At 45.2% G+C, this 19,535-nt stretch overlaps 1 protein-coding gene across 1 annotated transcript in view; it reads right to left on the bottom strand.

Moving 5' to 3' along the window:
- Positions 1 to 2,836: 2,836 nt before the first annotated feature.
- Positions 2,837 to 19,535, bottom strand: part of IPO5 (importin 5) — a 278,851-nt gene continuing 262,152 nt past the window's right edge. The window contains exon 26 of the mRNA XM_029604478.1: positions 2,837 to 3,601. Coding sequence (XP_029460338.1) covers positions 3,515 to 3,601 — 87 coding nt within the window. The 3' untranslated portion in view covers positions 2,837 to 3,514. The remainder of the gene's footprint in view (positions 3,602 to 19,535) is intronic.

Genomic DNA, 19,535 nt, shown 5'->3' with positions numbered 1-19,535 from the left:
AAAAAAAAAATTGAGGTGCACATTGTACACCCTCTGGGGCGTGTATATTGTGCATGCATATTGTGCCAGTAAAATAGCTGCTGTGGGAAAAATGATTGCTCATAAATAGAGCATCCGTTTTCCTAACCTGCGCACAGCCACGTCTCCTGGGTGCTCCATGCCATGGACACATTAGGGAGACACAATTTATCCATAGCATGGCAGCTCATTTGCTTATTGCATCGGGCGCCTAGGAGAGATGATTGAACGTGCATTAAAAACCATGCGCCCAGTTTGGATGCATATTTTTAGCGCATCTTTATTGCATTGGCCGGTTTGAATTTTAAGAAACTAGAGCAATTTATTTGTAATGAAAAGGATCTTTTCCCCCAATTAGTTGTCAAGTGTAATAAAAAATATATACATCTAAAAAGTGGCTGTTCTAGTTTACTTTTTGTATAAACTATAAAATATTAATGTTGAAGCTTTTAAAGCAATCTACAAATTTATTCCAGCATTCCTCTGGGGGACATAAAAATTGTATATTCTAATCCCATCCCACCACCTGCTAAACAAAACAAACACCACACACACACACTTGTAAACTATTTTACTTCTGGTATGAGAAGTAAACCAATAAATACATAGAATGAAAACTCATATTTGAATTTCTCTTTTCTGATATTTTCAAGGAAATCTGAACCCATTCATGAAACACCTAAATAATGTAATGGTGTAAGCATTCAAATTTGCTGCAGAACATCCATACTGATTAAATACATTCTCTCTCTATAATAGGACATGTTTAAAAAAAAACCAAAGTTTAAAGGATGCAAAAAATATATATATATATCAAAGTAATTAGAAGTAGCAGAAAATCAGCCTAGAACATTTTTTATCAATTTTCTAACAAGAATAAAGTTATGGAGTCTAACACTTTCTGCAGAATGTTTTGCTTTTTATTTTTAAATGAGAAGATGGCAAGTATTAGGAATGATTGTCCCTCTTTACAGTAAGTACTGCATGTTGATCATGATTTGGATAATTCAAGTATTTTAAAGTGGGCTTATAAGCAAATTTAATTCACTTTATCAGATTTTGTTTGTTCTTCAGAAGGTTTAACTGTCTGGGAATACTTCTACCCTAAATTTGTTTCCTTGAAAATTAGTTAAGAGACAATTAGGACTTGATCGATATCTATTGTCAATAGAAGTCTGGAGCAAGGCTATTTTCCATTGTCTGCCCTCTCTTAAAAGTGTCAGTTGATTCAGGAAAAGTCAAACACAGACCAGTTTCAAAGCAACCTTTTTCAGGAAAGGATATTGAAAAAACTGTAATGAACCAGATGAATTTATTTGTTGAGAAGACATTTCTGTGCTGGGCATAGCACAAAAACAGTTCTAACTACTCCTCTTAATGAGGTTAGGGTTAGTGTTGTTAGAGGCTTGGATACACTTGGTGTCTTGGTTTAACTCTTATCTGAATCATTCTTATCCAGTAAACTGGGTCAATAATCTAACTGAACCTAGACAGTTAAAATGTGAAGTGCCTCAGGGCACTATCCTTGCTCCAGTGTTATTTAATTTGTACTTATCTCCTTTGGCTACTTTAATTCAAATTCAGGGCTACAGCTGTATTTTTTGCTGATGACATTCAAGTTATAGCCAATACTGAGCAAAATTGTTTAGCGAGAAATCAGGTCATTTTAAACTTGTTTGCTTGAAATATAAAAAATTAAACGTTAACCCTAATAAATCTGAAGCATTATTGATAAGAAAAATAAGCCTTTTTTTTAATCAAAGTCCTCCTATGGCTAGCAGAGATATTGTTCTGTGATGTAATTTCAATACGTGGAGTAAAGATAAGACTCTAAGCTACGGTATTATGTCTAGCTAATTGAATCACGGATGATAATCATCTTTTAATCTACAATTCATTTGTCAAAGCCATTTCTGGAAATTATTTATGCACAGTTAGCCAAGGCTAGGTCTTGAGAATAGATTATCGAACCCTACCTATCACTTTCCTTAAAGGTTTACAACTGTTGCAGAAAAGCCGCTAAAATGATTTAGGTCCTAAAAAAAAAAGTGATGTTTCTCCAACACTGGAGAAACTGCACTGGCTTTGTATTTTGGCCAGCGTTAAGTTTAAAATTTTGGGTTTGGCTTTTAAAGCACTTTATAAGGGTCAGCCAGAATAGTTAGTTAATTTGCTGATCCCTTACAATTCATCAAGAGTTTTACAAGCCTCAAGATCTACTCAAGCTACATTGGCCATCTGAAATCTGGCTGGAAAATATATATATATATATATATATATATATATATATATATATATAATATCTCGCATTCATGGTTTTCCTACCAGACTTGTTTTGATAAGAATTACATCAACTTCAGAATGGTATGAAAACCTGATTAAAGAGGCTTTTAATATCAGCCGACTCTCCTAAAGACCCATTCTATCAGCCTTACTCCTTTTTAGAATATTTTATAATACGTGGGCTATGTCTTTATAATCTACTCTTTTTTTTAAATCATTGTGTTTGTTTTATTGCTGTCCCATGGTGCATGTGCTATTGTATATTTGTGATCATAGTGGTATATTAGATTTATATGTTACTGTAGTTTTAATTCCTATTGCTAATTGCTTATATTTGATTTCTTTTATTGTAAAACATTTTGATTTAATTGTGAAATGTGGTTCAAAAAATGTATGAATTTTAAAAACTATAGTGAAGGATAATGAAAAATGCTATCAACTCTTAAAAAGTGACTTATTAAAATAATTCTTTGAACGATTTCATTACTCCTTGCCTTTGACCATATTAATTAAATACAATTCAGACAGCACCGAATCTTTACACAGGCGGCTTCTTGTATATGAACCTTCTTTATTGAGGAGTGAAAGATCATGTCAGACATGCCAAAAGACACTTCACATTCAAGGACCTGAAGATAATGGCTTTCCACATTGAGTCACAAGCCTTTTGGGAAAAAAAATATTGAAAGTGACATCAATATGAATCTTCATGCTTGATATATATATATATGTTCTTTTTTGATATCCAATTTTCAATGCTGGATCAACTGCTTTGCTGGGTAGGCAGCCTCATGCCTACCCTACAAAAATATTCACGCTCCCCATTAATATAATTAACATTAGATGTACAGAAATGTTTTACCTAATATAATGCTCTATGGTTGACTTCAATAAGGTCAAAGTGGATTTTATTCTTCTTTATTTTATTCATTATGTCTAACGATAAAATGTAACTGGTTTTCCTTTAATCGAAGCATTAGGAGAAGTGAATTTTATAAATAGAAAAATACTCTTTCGGTGACATTTGCAGGATTTTGTAGGGAACATCTTCAGTTTTTGTGATGGATCAACAACAGGGCTTCCTGCTGCCTCTGGTCTGCAGAAGAATGGCCTACACGCACTACAGTTCTTTTTGTTCAAAAAATTTAAAAAAAATAAAGAAACCTAAACAAAAGGGATAAGTTTATTTGGAGTTAGGTGCTGTTAAGGCCCTTCAAGCAGTGCTCAGGAGATCCTGTAGAGCCTTCTGCTGTGCAGCGCTGAGCTGTGATATGCATTCTGTCCACAATCCTCCAGAGGCCTATAAAACAAAAATGTGTTGTAAAGCTCTAGTGATCCAGTTACCACAAAAATTACAAACAGAACAAGTATTTATATCTGTGCTAGACATTGCACATGAATTGCATACGGCGGCAGACAGAACTGGCTCCCTAGAATCTGTACCGCTTGAAAACTCTTATTTGTTCCAGTAATGTTGCATTTGAAGTGGCTATATTACACAAAATTACAAACAAATGTACTTAATATGTGGCCCCTGTTACTTACCTATTAAGTATCTAGGGCAAAAATATTTTCAAAACAAAAGAGACCAAATGGCACTCAACAATTCATGTTTATAAGTACCAGTGGATTCTACACTGCCTTTCTTGAGGTCTGAGGGGTAGAGAGTAATTGAATACAGTAGAAATCTCTAGCCAAGTGTTGAGTACTTTCACATAGTAACCTCATTCACAACTAGATCAAATCTTGGCAAGGCAATCAGTACTACTGAGGTATGAAAAGAATCAAAAAGACAAATCCATGCTGGCTGCAGGATATCCAGGGTAAAATATACTGAATATCTGTATCAGGACTAGGGCTAATGACTGTGACAGTGATTACAGAATCTTCTACTAGAACCTCTACTATAGTAAGAGACCATGGTGAATCTGTTCATGGATCCACTACAGCAGAAATTACTGAAGAGAGAGAGAACTGGATACAGTCACATGAACTCCTGAAGATGAAAAGGAGATAAATCACTATTTCTATGCAATAAATCCAGTATTTAAAACCACTGGGTACATAAGAATAAAAAAACCAAAATGTGGAAGAAAGTAACAATATCAGGAAAAGTTGCAAAAAACCCCCACCCTCATAAAAGTGCTAATTTAAGATCTTTAAACAAACAGCTAAAAGCAAAATAGTAGTAAATGATGCCACCAGTATGTATGATAATTCATTTGTCTTCATAGAACTGCAAGATGCTGCAGACACAGAAAAGGAGAAGGAAGAGAACCCCAGAGAGAAGCTGCATAACTAAGATACTGTAATATGTAGAGCAACTAGAGAAGAAACAAGCTAGCAAGACTCCAGTCAATAAGCAAACACAGGAGGTAGTTAAGTGACAGAAGACAGGTCAAGGAGCAAAGTCAAGAATGACTAAGGGACCAAGATATAGAAGAAATGATTGCTGTGCTCCTGGACTATATGGAGATAAAGTATGCTAGAGGCCAGGCAAGGAAATGGCTAAGATAAATCTTTCACCCAATATGAAAACCACAAGCAGTAAAATCAACAAGGCCATAACAGTCATAAAAGAAACATCAGATGACCTAACAAACTGTACTGTGCAGTAAAAATTAATCAGAGACACAAGGCTAGAAGAAACAGGAAGATAAAGTAAACAATGAGAAATATTAAAGCACCGTCACTAAAAGGCAAGTACTACTCTAGTACATGAAGATGTCAGAAGTCATACACTCCAACAAACTTAAAATCACAGCAGAAACACAACATCTAAAGGCGATATAAAGAACAGAAATGAAACAGCAAATTAAAGTTTTAATAGAATACACAGCAATATTAAAGGGAATTGTAAACAGTTAACACCAAAGTCAAAATTGAAAAATTCTGGAGAAATATATATGAAGATCCTGTAGAGCATAAATGAGAAGTAGTATTGCAACCCAGCACAAAGGGGATTATGGACAAGGGAAACATCAAAATTAATGAAATGGTCGAAAGTAACAAAAGAACTGGAAACCAAGTTAAGAAGAGCCCCAAACTGATAGAGCCCTAGCCCTGACAGAAAGCTAAATCGATCGTTTGTAACCAGGCAAATGGCCACCCTGTATGAAAACTTTAGATCAGTGTTTCCTACCTCTCCCCTGCCTAAACCCTGCATAAATCCCGGGGTTTGAAAAAGGGGCAGAAAAAAAAAAAAAGGGAGACCCTCCCCCTCCCCCACCTCGTATTGACATTTATTAACAGCAATGGGCACTTTCCCTCTTCCCCACCACTACTCCAGTGCTGACCTCAGACATATAGAGGTACACACTCCTTACATACAGAAATGCATCTACAGAATAAAATGGCATCACCAGCAGAACTGAGCCAAAAACTCTCCAATACAAATCTCACATTTTGTCTAAATAACCAAGTAGTAGAGCACACCCTTAGACACTCCTGGGGGAATTCTGCGCAAAAAACTTAAAATTCTGCAAACTTTATACTGGTCAAAATAATTTACATTTTGAATTAATACAGAAAAAAGTTATTACTTAAAGATGCAAAATTTTAAATATTTTGAGCAGAAGTTTCCTAGAAATTCACTGTAAGTGTCCCACTTGCTCTCCCTACTCCCCTGGCCACTTCACCCTCTCAGGCCCCAACTCCTCCACCTGCCAGTATTTCTCCCCTCCACCTCTAGGCTCAACCCCTTCCACTATCACCAGTCCCAGAATTTGACCCCGTTCTCAGTACTGCCCCTCACACAGGCTCCGTCCCTCCCTCTCTCTCACACATGCTCCCTTCTCTATAGCGCACACATACACACACCCTCATACAGGGTCCCTCACTCTCTCGCGCACACACACACATCCCTCACACAGGCCCCCTCTGTCCCTCCCTCTCTCTCACACATGCTCCCTCTCTCTAGTACACATACACACACCCTCATACAGGGTCCCTCACTCTCTCGCGCACACACACACATCCCTCACACAGGCCCCCTCTGTCCCTCCCTCTCTCTCACACATGCTCCCTCTCTCTAGTACACATACACACACCCTCATACAGGGTCCCTCACTCTCTCGCGCACACACACACATCCCTCACACAGGCCCCCTCTGTCCCTCCCTCTCTCTCACACATGCTCCCTCTCTCTAGTACACATACACACACCCTCATACAGGGTCCCTCACTCTCTCGCACACACACACACATCCCTCACACAGGCCCCCTCTGTCCCTCCCTCTCTCTCACACATGCTCCCTCTCTCTAGTACACATACACACACCCTCATACAGGCTCCCTCACTCTCTCGCACACACACACACATCCCTCACACAGGCCCCCTCTGTCCCTCCCTCTCTCTCACACATGCTCCCTCTCTCTAGTACACATACACACACCCTCATACAGGGTCCCTCACTCTCTCGCGCACACACACACATCCCTCACACAGGCCCCCTCTGTCCCTCCCTCTCTCTCACACATGCTCCCTCTCTCTAGTACACATACACACACCCTCATACAGGGTCCCTCACTCTCTCGCACACACACACACATCCCTCACACAGGCCCCCTCTGTCCCTCCCTCTCTCTCACACATGCTCCCTCTCTCTAGTACACATACACACACCCTCATACAGGGTCCCTCACTCTCTCGCACACACACACACACATCCCTCACACAGGCTCCGTCCCTCCCTCTCTCTCACACATGCTCCCTTCTCTCTAACGCACACATACACACACCCTCATACAGGGTCCCTCACTCTCTCGCGCACACACACACATCCCTCACACAGGCCCCCTCTGTCCCTCCCTCTCTCTCACACATGCTCCCTCTCTCTAGTACACATACACACACCCTCATACAGGGTCCCTCACTCTCTCGCACACACACACACACATCCCTCACACAGGCCCCCTCTGTCCCTCCCTCTCTCTCACACATGCTCCCTCTCTCTAGTACACATACACACACCCTCATACAGGGTCCCTCACTCTCTCGCACACACACACACACATCCCTCACACAGGCTCCGTCCCTCCCTCTCTCTCACACATGCTCCCTTCTCTCTAACGCACACATACACACACCCTCATACAGGCTCCCTCACTCTCTCGCGCACACACACACATCCCTCACACAGGCCCCCTCTGTCCCTCCCTCTCTCTCACACATGCTCCCTCTCTCTAGTACACATACACACACCCTCATACAGGCTCCCTCACTCTCTCGCACACACACACACATCCCTCACACAGGCCCCCTCTGTCCGTCCCTCTCTCTCACACATGCTCCCTCTCTCTAGTACACATACACACACCCTCATACAGGCTCCCTCACTCTCTCGCGCACACACACACATCCCTCACACAGGCCCCCTCTGTCCCTCCCTCTCTCTCACACATGCTCCCTCTCTCTAGTACACATACACACACCCTCATACAGGGTCCCTCACTCTCTCGCACACACACACACATCCCTCACACAGGCCCCCTCTGTCCCTCCCTCTCTCTCACACATGCTCCCTCTCTCTAGTACACATACACACACCCTCATACAGGGTCCCTCACTCTCTCGCACACACACACACACATCCCTCACACAGGCCCCCTCTGTCCCTCCCTCTCTCTCACACATGCTCCCTCTCTCTAGTACACATACACACACCCTCATACAGGCTCCCTCACTCTCTCGCACACACACACACATCCCTCACACAGGCTCCGTCCCTCCCTCTCTCTCACACATGCTCCCTCTCTCTAGTACACATACACACACCCTCATACAGGCTCCCTCACTCTCTCGCACACACACACACACACATCCCTCACACAGGCCCCCTCTGTCCCTCCCTCTCTCACACACATGCTCCCTCTCTCTAGTACACATACACACACCCTCATACAGGGTCCCTCACTCTCTCGCACACACATCCCCTCATACAGGCTCCCTCTGTCCCTCCCTCACTTTCACACATGCTCCCTCTCTCTAGCACACATACACACACCCTCATACAGGGTCCCTCACTCTCTCGCACACACACACACACACACATCCCTCACACAGGCCCCTCTGTCCCTCCCTCTCTCTCACACATGCTCCCTCTCTCTAGTACACATACACACACCCTCATACAGGGTCCCTCACTCTCTCGCACACACACACACACATCCCTCACACAGGCCCCCTCTGTCCCTCCCTCTCTCTAGTACACATACACACACCCTCATACAGGCTCCCTCACTCTCTCGCACACACACACACACACCTCACACAGGCCTCCTCTGTCCCTCCCTCTCTCTCACACATGCTCCCTCTCTCTAGTACACATACACACACCTTCATACAGGGTCCCTCACTCTCTCGCACACACACACACACACATCCCTCACACAGGCCCCCTCTGTCCCTCCCTCTCTCTAGTACACATACACACACCCTCATACAGGCTCCCTCACTCTCTCGCACACACACACACACACATCCCTCACACAGGCCCCCTCTGTCCCTCCCTCTCTCACACACACATGCTCCCTCTCTCTAGTACACATACACACACCCTCATACAGGCTCCCTCACTCTCTCGCACACACACACACATCCCCTCACACAGGCCCCCTCTGTCCCTCCCTCTCTCACACACATGCTCCCTCACTCTCTCGCACACACACACACACATCCCCTCACACAGGCCCCCTCACTCTCTTGCACACACACACACACACACATCCCCTCACACAGGCCCCCTCTGTCCCTCTCTCTCTCACACACATGCTCCCTCTCTCTAATACACATACACACACCCTCATACAGGCTCCCTCACTCTCTCGCACACACATCCCCACACAGGCCCCCTCTGTCCATCCCTCTCTCACACACATGCTCCCTCTCTCTAGCACACATACACACACCCTCATACAGGCTCCCTCACTCTCTCGCACACACATCCCCTCACATACAGGCTCCCTCTGTCCCTCCCTCACTTTCACACATGCTCCCTCTCTCTAGCACACATACACACACCCTCATACAGGCTCCCTCACTCTCTCGCACACACATCCCCACACAGGCCCCCTCTGTCCCTCCCTCTCTCACACACATGCTCCCTCTCTCTAGTGCACATACACACACCCTCATACAGGCTCCCTCTATCGCACACACTGCTTCACAATCTCCTCATATAGGCTCCCCTCTGAAGCATCCCCCCCACTCTTACCTCCCATGCTTTCTCATCCCCTCCTGCTCTCACCCTCCCCTCCCCCACCCACACACCACAAAGCCAACAAGGATTTAGCAAAGGCAAATCTTTCCTCACCAATCTACTACAATTTTTTGAATGTGTAAACATGTGCATAAAGGTAAACCTGTTGATATAGCATATCTGGATTTCCAGAAGGCATTTGACAAAGTCCCACATGAGAGACTTCTCAGGAAGTATCGGGCCGATACAGTAAAAAACGCGGGAGAGCGCCCGCTCTCCCAGTGCACGCACAGGACACTCTCCTGTGCACGTGATACAGTAAAAAAAATTATTTAAATTAGGCCTGGCGGTAAAAAGAGGCGCTAGGGACACTCGCGCGTCCCTAGCGCCTCTTTTTGGACAGGAGTGGCGGCTGTCAGCGGGTTTGACAGCCAACGCTCAATTTTGCTGGCGTCTGTTCTCAAACCCGCTGACAACCACGGGTTCGGAAACCGGACGCTGGCAAAATTGAGCGTCCGGTTTTCAACCCACGAGTCTATTTCAAAATTTATTTATTTATTTATTTTTTTTAACTTTTTTAAACTTTCGGGACCTCCGACTTAATATCGCCATGATATTAAGTCGGAGGGTGCACAGAAAAGCAGTTTTTACTGCTTTTCTGTGCACTTTCCCAGAGACTGGAGAAATTAGCGCCTACCTTTGGGTAGGCACTAATTTTTGAAAGTAAAATGTGCGGCTTGGCTGCACATTTTACTTACTGTATCGCGCGGGAATACCTAATAGTGCCATCAACATGCATTTGCAGGTTGTGGGCGCTATTAGGTTCAGGGGGGTTGGACGCGCGTTTTGGACGCGTTATTACCCCTTACTGAATAAGGGGTAAGGCTAGCGCGTCCAAAAGCCGGCTAACAGTGCGCTCCGGAGCGCACTGTACTGTTATCGGCCTGTATGTGATGAGAGTGCTGGCACTGCTGACTGGTCACCAATCAGATCCAGTATTAGCTACTCTGCAGACTAGATCATGCTCCATTAGCAGTACTCTTCCACTGCATATCTTAACCCTCTATTAGGGAAAAGATGGATATTATGGGAGAATTCACTTGTGGCTTATGCTCTATATTAGGGATGTGATTTGTTACATCCATTTCGGCAGTACACAGGTAAAAACTGTTAGTATGTGTATAACTCATTATTAAAAATACACATACTATACTTTTTTTCATGTGTACAATAAAAATCGGCAAGGTGTGCGAGTACCGCTAAAACAGATGTAACGCATGCACATCCTTACTCTTTATGCCATGTTTTAATAAGAACTTTTTGTCATCCGAATTTAAAGAGTTTATAGGTTACCTGGATGTTTTGATTGCAATACTAGTCAGTTGGTATATGCAATAATCTGTCCATGCAAATTAATTTACATTACAACAAGAAACCAGTCCGTACACAAATTCAGGAGTACAGGAGCTGTATACATACAGGAAAAATACAAGTCCCTTTAGTAGAGCACTGGAACACAATTACGGATTTAAAATTTTGTGATCTGTCAGGTTCGTTTGGAGAGAAGGGGGTGATATTTCTAGATTCTTAACCCAGCAAGAACAGCATTTCAAATAGAACTAGAATACATTAAAACTGGGAGGATTAAATGTAGAAACCGAATGGACGGTGTTTTGTAATGGTCAGATTACAGCTCCAAAGGGTGAGGGTTAGGTTCTGCACATGCACTACATTTTCTAGAGAGGGACAGGAGGGAAGGTAGAAGTTTTGAATGATCTTTTTGTGAGAAGGATGAATAAACTATTTGCATATACGGTACACATGAGGGTGTGTGAGTTTTATTCAATGTGGTAGATACATTTTTTGTAATCTGCTTGAAATTAGGAGATAGAAGTTAACGGTTGCAGTGAATATGCTACATTGCTTAACTTGGAGAAAGATCTTGGACTGATTTGAGAAGGGAGAGTTACTTATTGGTGTGCACATTATATTTAAGTTTTGACCTTGTTGGTTGGGAAATGATCAGCTGTTATCTTGGCCTTCTCCATTGCAGGACCTAACTTGTGGAATTATTTGCTGCTGTCCTTGTGTAGTTATCACCGATTTCAAGGATTTTAAAAGGGCCTTAAAAACCAATCTATTCAAGACGACATTCAACAGGAAGAATTAAGATACCTCCCCCCTTTCATTCCACAAGGGTATTTACATTTTTATTTTAATTGTAAGATTTCATTTTAATGTATGTGCTTTTATTGTAACCCACCCTGACCTGGGATATAAATACATTTAAATAAATGTCATGGTATAGGGGGCAGCATCCTATTGTGGATTAGGAACTGAGTGGGGCTAAATGTTAAATTCTCTCAATGGAGAAGGGTGAACAGTAGAGTGCCTCAGGGATCTTTTCTAAGACAACTGTTTAACATATTTATAAATGACCTGGATATGGGAACAATGAGTGAGCTGATCACATTTGCTGATAACACAAAAATGTTCAAAGTTGTTAAACCACAAGAGGATTGTGAGAAATTGCAAGAGAGCCTTGCAACACTGCGTGCAAATGGCAAATGAAATTTAATGTGGACAAGTGCAAACGGATGCAGTTAGGGAAGAGTAACCCAAAATATAGCCCCATAATGCAAGGTTCCACATTAGGAGTTATTTATTTAGACATTTTATATACCGTCGTTCCATGTAAAGATCACAGCGGTTTACAAAAATAACATTCAAAGCTATAAATCAGCAAATCAAGATGAGTTACAGAGGTAGCATTTATAAACAGGCATTAACATCTATAAACTAAGATGTTCCAACATATATTAAATAAAGATCTAGGACGTTCCACATGAAGTGCATAAAATAAATTCCACATATTAGATAGTACGTTGCACTGAAAGGTCTTACAATCTCTCGTTAAATTTATTCCTGATACATCAGCTGGTATCTCTTGTCCTTGTTATTGTAGATCTCTACATTCTGATGTTTTTAAATTAGGTTGAATGCATTTTTGAATAGCCATGTTTTTAGCTCACATTTAAATCTTTCTATCTGGTATCAAACATAACATCTCAGGTAGGGAATTCCAAACGTTTGGGCATGCTATGGAAAACACAATCTTACATGTGTCAGGTGAGTGTTCCGTATCGTGGGGACAGTCAGTAGTCCTTTGAGTTACCATTCAGGAAAGGGACCTAGGTATCATTGTTGATAACATGTTGAAATGCTCAGTGGGCAGCAGCAACCAAAAAAGCAAATGGAATGCTAGATATTATTAGGAAAGGAAATATAACAAAGAATATCATAATGACTCTGTATCGCTCCATGGTGCGACCTCATCTTGAGTATTGTGTGCAGTTCTGTCACAACATCTCAAAAAAGGTAACAAAATTAGAAAAGGTACAGAGAAGGGAGACCAAAATGATAAAGGGTATGGAATGGTTCCCCCTATGAGGAAAGTTTAAAGAAGTTAACTCTGAGAAGAGTCAGCTGAGGGGAGATATGATAGAGGTCTACAAAATAATGAGTGGCGAAGAATGAGTAAACGTGAAATCTGTCTACTCTTTCAAAAAGTACAGAGACTAGGGGACACACAAAGAAGTTAAAGTTGTACATTTAAAACTAATAAGAGAAAATATTTTGTTATTCAATGCATAATTAAGCTCTGGAATTCACTGCCAGATGATCTGGTGAAAACTATTAGTATAGCTGCGTTTAAAAAAGGTCTGGACGAGTTCCTGGAGGAAAAGTCCATTAACAATTAAGGTAGAACCTTAGTGCTGTGGCATAGTTGATCCAGTTTTGTAGGCGGACCTACAAGGCCAAAGCAGACAACTGGCGAAAGCACCCTGGAGGTTACTCAGAGGTGGAGAGAAAAATCAAATTGACAACTGGTCACAATATTTGTGACTATGTTTCCGATACTGTCAAGACAGTAGTGAGCAGCAAACATGTGGAGAGAACTCAGGTCACGGACCTACAAATTTCAACGACAGGGACCGCACGCAGATGGGCCACTGATGCCACCATAGCCCGCACAGAGTGAGCTTTTATCCTGCCAGCCAGCTGAAGGCCTGCCTACTCCTAGCAGAAGGCAATGTAATCCACTAGCCAGTTGGACAAGTTTTGCTTCCTCACTGCTGCTCCCAGTCTATTGGGGTCAAACGATACGAAGAGCTGGGAGGACTGCCTATGGGCTGCTGTACAATCCAAATAGAAAGCAAGTGCCTGCTTGCAGTCCAGGGTGAGGAGAGCACGTTACCCTGGGTGAGAATGAGGCCTTGGAAAGAAGATGGGAAGGATGATGGATTGGTTGATGTGGAAAGCAGTCACCACCTTAGGTAGAAATTTGGGATGCATATGCAAGCACCACATGATCATGGAAGAATTTCGTGTAGGGAGTGTACGTAACCAGGGCCTGGATCTCACTGACCCTGCAAGCGGAAATGATTGCTACCAGGAACATGACTTTCCAGGTGAGGAACTTCAGGTCACAGGACTTAAGAGTCTCGAATGGATGCCGTATTAGCCTCACCAGGACAATGTTGAGATCCCACGGGGTAGCTGGAGATCTAAGCGGGGGCTTTAGCTGAAGGAGGCCCCGCATAAAGCTGGACCGTAACGGGCGCACCAGCAATACCCTGGTGGTAGGCGCTGAGGTGCACACAGACCAAGCTGGTTTGGAGGCCAGACTTTGACAGATGCCAGAGGTAATCCAGCAGGCGGGGAGCGGACAGGAGAAAGGGTCCAGTCTGTGACCACCGCACCAGATGGACGCTTCCACTTCAAGCTGTTTTGGGTGGAATGTTTCCAGGACTCAATCAAGACTTTGGACACACCCTCAGAGAGCTGCAAAGGCTGAAGGATCATGCACTCAACATCAATGCCATGAGGGCCAGGGCCCAGAGGTTCAGGAAGCGCAGGGTGCCTTGGTTCTGAGATATGAGGTCGGGAGCCATCCCCAGCAGGACAGGTGCACTCACTGACAGGTCCTGCAGAGGTGCCAGGAGGGTGCCACTACGATCATGGTTGCCCCCCCCCCCCCCCCGTCCTCTTGCAGTTTCATCTGAGTTTTTGAGAGAAGCAGAATAGGGGGTACATGTACAGGAGACCCTACCCCCAGTGAAGGGAGAAGACATTGCAGGCCGGATGGCCCTTCCCCAGAATCAGGGAGCAGAATCTGCTCACTTTGTGATTGTGGGGAGAAGCGAACAAGTCCATGCCCGGTGTACCCCAGTGGGCAGAACAAGTTGGCTGCCACCACAGGGTTCAGGGACCACATGTGTGGCTGGAAGGATCGACTGAGGCAGTCTCTGCCAGTGTGTTCAGGTGACCCGGCAGTTAGGTGGCCCATAGATACATCCTTCTGGAAACTGCCCAATCGCAGAACTGCATTGCCTCCTGGCAGAGGAGGAATGAGCCCGTGCCATCCTGCTTGTTCATGTACATCGCCACCTGGTTGTCCATTCTGATGAGGATAACCCTGGAAGACAGCCTGTCCTGGAAAGCCCACAAGGCGTATCAGATCACCCGAAGCGCCAGAAAGTTTATCTGGCAGCGAGTCTTGGCTGCAGATCCAGAGGCTCTGAGTGCAGGCTGTCCTGTGTGGGCCTCCCACCCCTGAGGCGAGGCATCGATGGTGAGGGTCATCTGATACGGCGTGAGTTGAAAAGAGAGCCCGCTCTCCAAGTTGGGGAAGGGCTTTCCACCAGGTCAGGGAGGAGCGGAGGGGGGTCCATGGCTAACTTCCAGATACTGGGATGCTTGCCCCCACTAGGAATGCAAGGCCCACTGAGGATTCCTCATGTGGAGGCGGGCAAAGGGGGTCACATGGACGGAGGCCACCATATGGCCCAGCAGGCAGAGCAGTAGGCAGGCTGGTACCCCTCTTGTTGCGAACGAGGGTAGCCAGCAAGGAGAGGGCGACCGCTCAGTCCTCGGGCAGGAAGGCCTTTGCCTGTGCCGTGTCCTGGTACCTATGAAGTCAAGCTGAGGAGATGGACAGAGATGAGACTTGGGGAAGTTGATGACAAACCAATGCCTGCAAGGTCTGAACCGTCAGGGCCAGCGCTTGCAAGGCCTCGGAGCGAGAGTTGCTCCGGATTAGCCAACTGCCCAGGTATAGAAAGACATGGACCGAGAGACGCCTGAGGTAGGCAGCCACCACTGCCAAGCATTTGGTGAAGACGTACTGAAAATGTACGTACCATCCCCACCAGGAAGTGGAGGTACTTCCTGTGGTTGGGGACAATTGCAATATGGGCATAAGTCTCTAAGTCGAGGGAGCAAAGCAAGTCTCTTCGGAGGAATGGGATCAGTGTGCCCAGAGAGACCATTTTTAATTTTTCTCTTACGAGAAACCTGTTCAACGCCCTGAGGTTGAGAATGGGGTGCAAGCCACTGTTCATCTTCAGAATAAGGAAGTACCTTGAGTAGAAGCCGTGGCCCCGCGGCTCACAGGGGATTGGTTCCATTGCACCCTCTCCTAGAAGGGCGGAAAGTTCCGATTGAAGGACGATCTGATGGGTCGGCAAATCGCACCATGGACATGGGGGAGCGGTCTCTGGGAGCCTGCTGAAGTTCATGCGGTAGCCCTGGCAGACAATGAAAAGGACCCAAGGGTCCGAAGTGATCGATTTCCAACGGCAGGCAAAGCAAAGGAGCCTGCCACTGACTGGGGGATCGACTGCCAGGGAAACTGGCATCTGGCTCGTGCCCCCTCGCCACCAGTCAAAAGCCTTTAGATTGGGCCTGCTGGGGGGGCTGGTTGGATCCTCTTAGCGCGCTGCCAGCCATGACCCCTGGAACTGGTCTGAGTTGGGTGAGCACGGGTGGCTGGAGGAAAGTATTTCCTCAGCTGGTAAAAGGGCTTGCAAGAGCCCAGTCTAGAGGTCTTCTTGACGGAGGAAGGGCCTTCTGAGGGGCTGGCGAAGACTTGCTGAAGAGTATCATGCCGATCCTTCAGCTGCCCCATGACCTCCTTCACCTTTCCCCAAACAGGTTCTCTCCTGTACAGGGGAGATCTGCAAGCCTGTCTTGAACCTCCGGCCGGAGTCCCGAAGCTCGAAGCCAAGCCAGCCTTCTGGCGCAATCGTCTCTGACGGGCAGGGCCACAGTTTCGAATACGTCATAGGTGGATCTCACCTCGTGCCTACTCGCTTCAAGGCCCAGCGCGGTAATGGCTGAAAGATTCCTGCTCATGCTGCGGAAGGCCCTCTGCAAAGTCTTGGACTTGTTTCCACAGATTGCAGTTATATTGGGACATGTACAGCTGGTAGGCCACAAAGTGGGCCACCAGCTTGGCACCCTGAAACATTTTCCTTCCTATGAGATCGACTTTCCTGTGTTCGCGCCATGGAGGAGCGGAAGTGTGTGTCCAGGAACGTCTAGGTTTCTTCAGGGCAGACTCCACAACTGCCTACTGGTGGGGAAGGTGCCCCCTTTCAAAGCCCACGGGTCTGCTGCACCAAATAGGTGGCATCGGCCTTCCTGTTGACCGTGGACACAGATACCGGGTGGTCCCACATACAGAGGAGGAGCTCCTTAAAGATGTCATGGATAGGTACTGCCTGGTCCCCGAAGCCTCATCCTCCTCGGAGGACCCGGGATTGCTCTGGTGGAGGGCATCGGTGGCCGAGGAGCAGAGGGCCTCTTGGGCACTGGTGGCGTCGGTAGGGCACCAAGAAGGACGTCCAGATGCTCCAGCAGGGGTGCGAGCATCGATGGCGCAGGCTCAGGCACCAGTATGGGGGGGCCAGTGGCGTCGGGAGATCAACGCTCTGGAGCGCTTTGAGAGCACCGTTGACTGCACCCTGCAGTCCAGCTCCTTCTGGGTCAGGACTGATGGAGGGGGAACGAGGCATCGCCAGCAAATCCTCGAGTCCTTGAGGTGGCACAGCGCCCTGCACCGTACTCTGTGGGGAATGCCTCGGGCTACCAGGGGCTCCAGAGGATGGGGCCTCCGGTGGCCGGTGCCGCTCTGATGGTGGCTCAGCAGCTGCCAATGACACTCCGGAACCGTGTTGAGACTGTGACCAGTGTCTATGCTTCCTGGACTTTCTGTGCTTGGCCCGGTCTTTCCCTGGTACTGAAGACTATGATGATCCCGAGGTCTGCGGGAAGAGAGCGAGACCACTGAGGATTGATCTCCCTCTCCCCAATCCTTAGGGGACTGGATAGTGGGACTGCCAGTAGAAGAGATGGAGACTGTTCCCCACAATCCTTGGGTGTCGAGAACACTGAAGCAGAAGTGGAAGGTTTCAGAGACCCGAAGAGCTTCTCCATTTTATCTAGGCATGCTCAATGCCCTTTGGGTGTCATTTGGTCACACAAATGGCACCCTCTGATGTCGTGCGAGGCCCCCAGGCAGCGGATACAGACCTCGTGCGGATTCGTAATGGACATGGTCCGTGGGCAGAGGGGGCACCGTCAAAAACCTGATGTCATCGGAAAAAAAAAAGAGGCTGGTGCGTGGTTGATGGCCGACGAGCATCACAGTGTACAAGTCTGGAATCGACCTCGAAGAACAACAAAAAGACCAAAAACAAGAGATACCGATTGCGAAGGGGGACCAGATGCAGAGAAAACACCCGAAAAAGTTGAACACAATTTCAAGGAGTTTGAGCTCGAGCTCCACCACGAGGCTACTGCACTGCAGAAAAGAAGAGACTGAAGGGAACCTCGCATGGACGTGTGGACAGCAGCAGGCTGGGCATGCTCAGTCTCCCAGTCAAAGTTTCTAGAAACTTTGATAAAAGTTTTCGGTGCCAGGCTCCATCGGATGATGTCACCCACATGTGAGGACTACCATCCTGCTTGTCCTAGGAGAAAGGACTGCTTCTTCATATCAGAGTGTGTCATCACCTCCCAAATGAGAGGAAAACCTTGGACCAGAAGTGAGAACATGTCCTTGGTGAAACTTTGTATCCAACCTGATACCAGTTATGAAATGGGTATTGTTCTAATACTTGTTTTGCTGGTGGAATCTAATGAGCGTATGAGAATATTCCTATGCACTGGGATCTAGATGTCTATTTACATCCCACCAATCCTATGACTATAGGAAGATGGCAATATTGAATCTGTAAACACTGTACCCTTATGGAAATAAATATTCAGTGAGGTTTGACAGTTAACCCAGGCAGCAGCTTTTCTTTCACCAACTATCCAAAAGCTCAGTTTGAGAGCCATGCTGTCAGAACTGAGTATGCAAGTCACTATATGACTTGTCAGCTGAGTTCTTACTTGGCATATATGCTCCGTAATGTGAACACAACCTTTATCAAACATTCCCTTGAAGGACTTTTGGCCAATTAGTGAATTTTACCCCTTTTCTGAAGTCATATCTCATGGAGACATCTCTGAGACTTGTTGGGTTTTACCAGTCATCCACTAAAAGGGATTTCATTGGATTAATTCCTTGGTGTTGAGACAGCGTCCTATTACTGGACTTGTGCAGTACTACAGAGGGTGAGAACACTGGCTTAAATGAGCTTTCAACTGGGATAATCTAGTTGGCAATTGTGTAATTCTTAAGTGCACAGGTGAGCTAGGATAACACTTATAAATTCTGATTATCTTTTACATGATAGTGCTTGTGCTGTAAAACAAAACTAGAACAAAACCGAAGAAAGAAATTGTACTGTATTACTCTTGCTTTACCATATATACTGCTAATAATTAACCACCTCATAAAAAGTGTTTGCATGATCCTAAAACTAAAGAATTTGTATCATAACGTTACTAGATTAAATTTTGAAATCTACACCAAATATTCTTACAGGTGAATACCAATCAGTCCTAGTGATTTATTATTCTGTAAGCATTCAATTTGTTCTATTATACCTTCCATTTTCATACTTGATTTGGTTAACTTCCTCCACATCAAAAAAATATTCTCAGTGTTGGTATCTCCAACATCCTCCTCAGTAAAGACCAAACAAAAGAATTACTTTAGTTTTCCTGCTGTAACCTTGTGATCCTTTTTACCCTTTGATCTCTACTGGTTTAAATAATTCTCATAGGCTTCTTGCTTCAAAA

The sequence above is a fragment of the Rhinatrema bivittatum genome, chromosome 5, assembly GCF_901001135.1.
Source record: "Rhinatrema bivittatum chromosome 5, aRhiBiv1.1, whole genome shotgun sequence".
NCBI lineage: Eukaryota > Metazoa > Chordata > Amphibia > Gymnophiona > Rhinatrematidae > Rhinatrema > Rhinatrema bivittatum.
The sequence above is the reverse complement of the archived record's forward strand: the minus strand, read 5'-3'. Positions and strand labels throughout refer to the sequence as shown.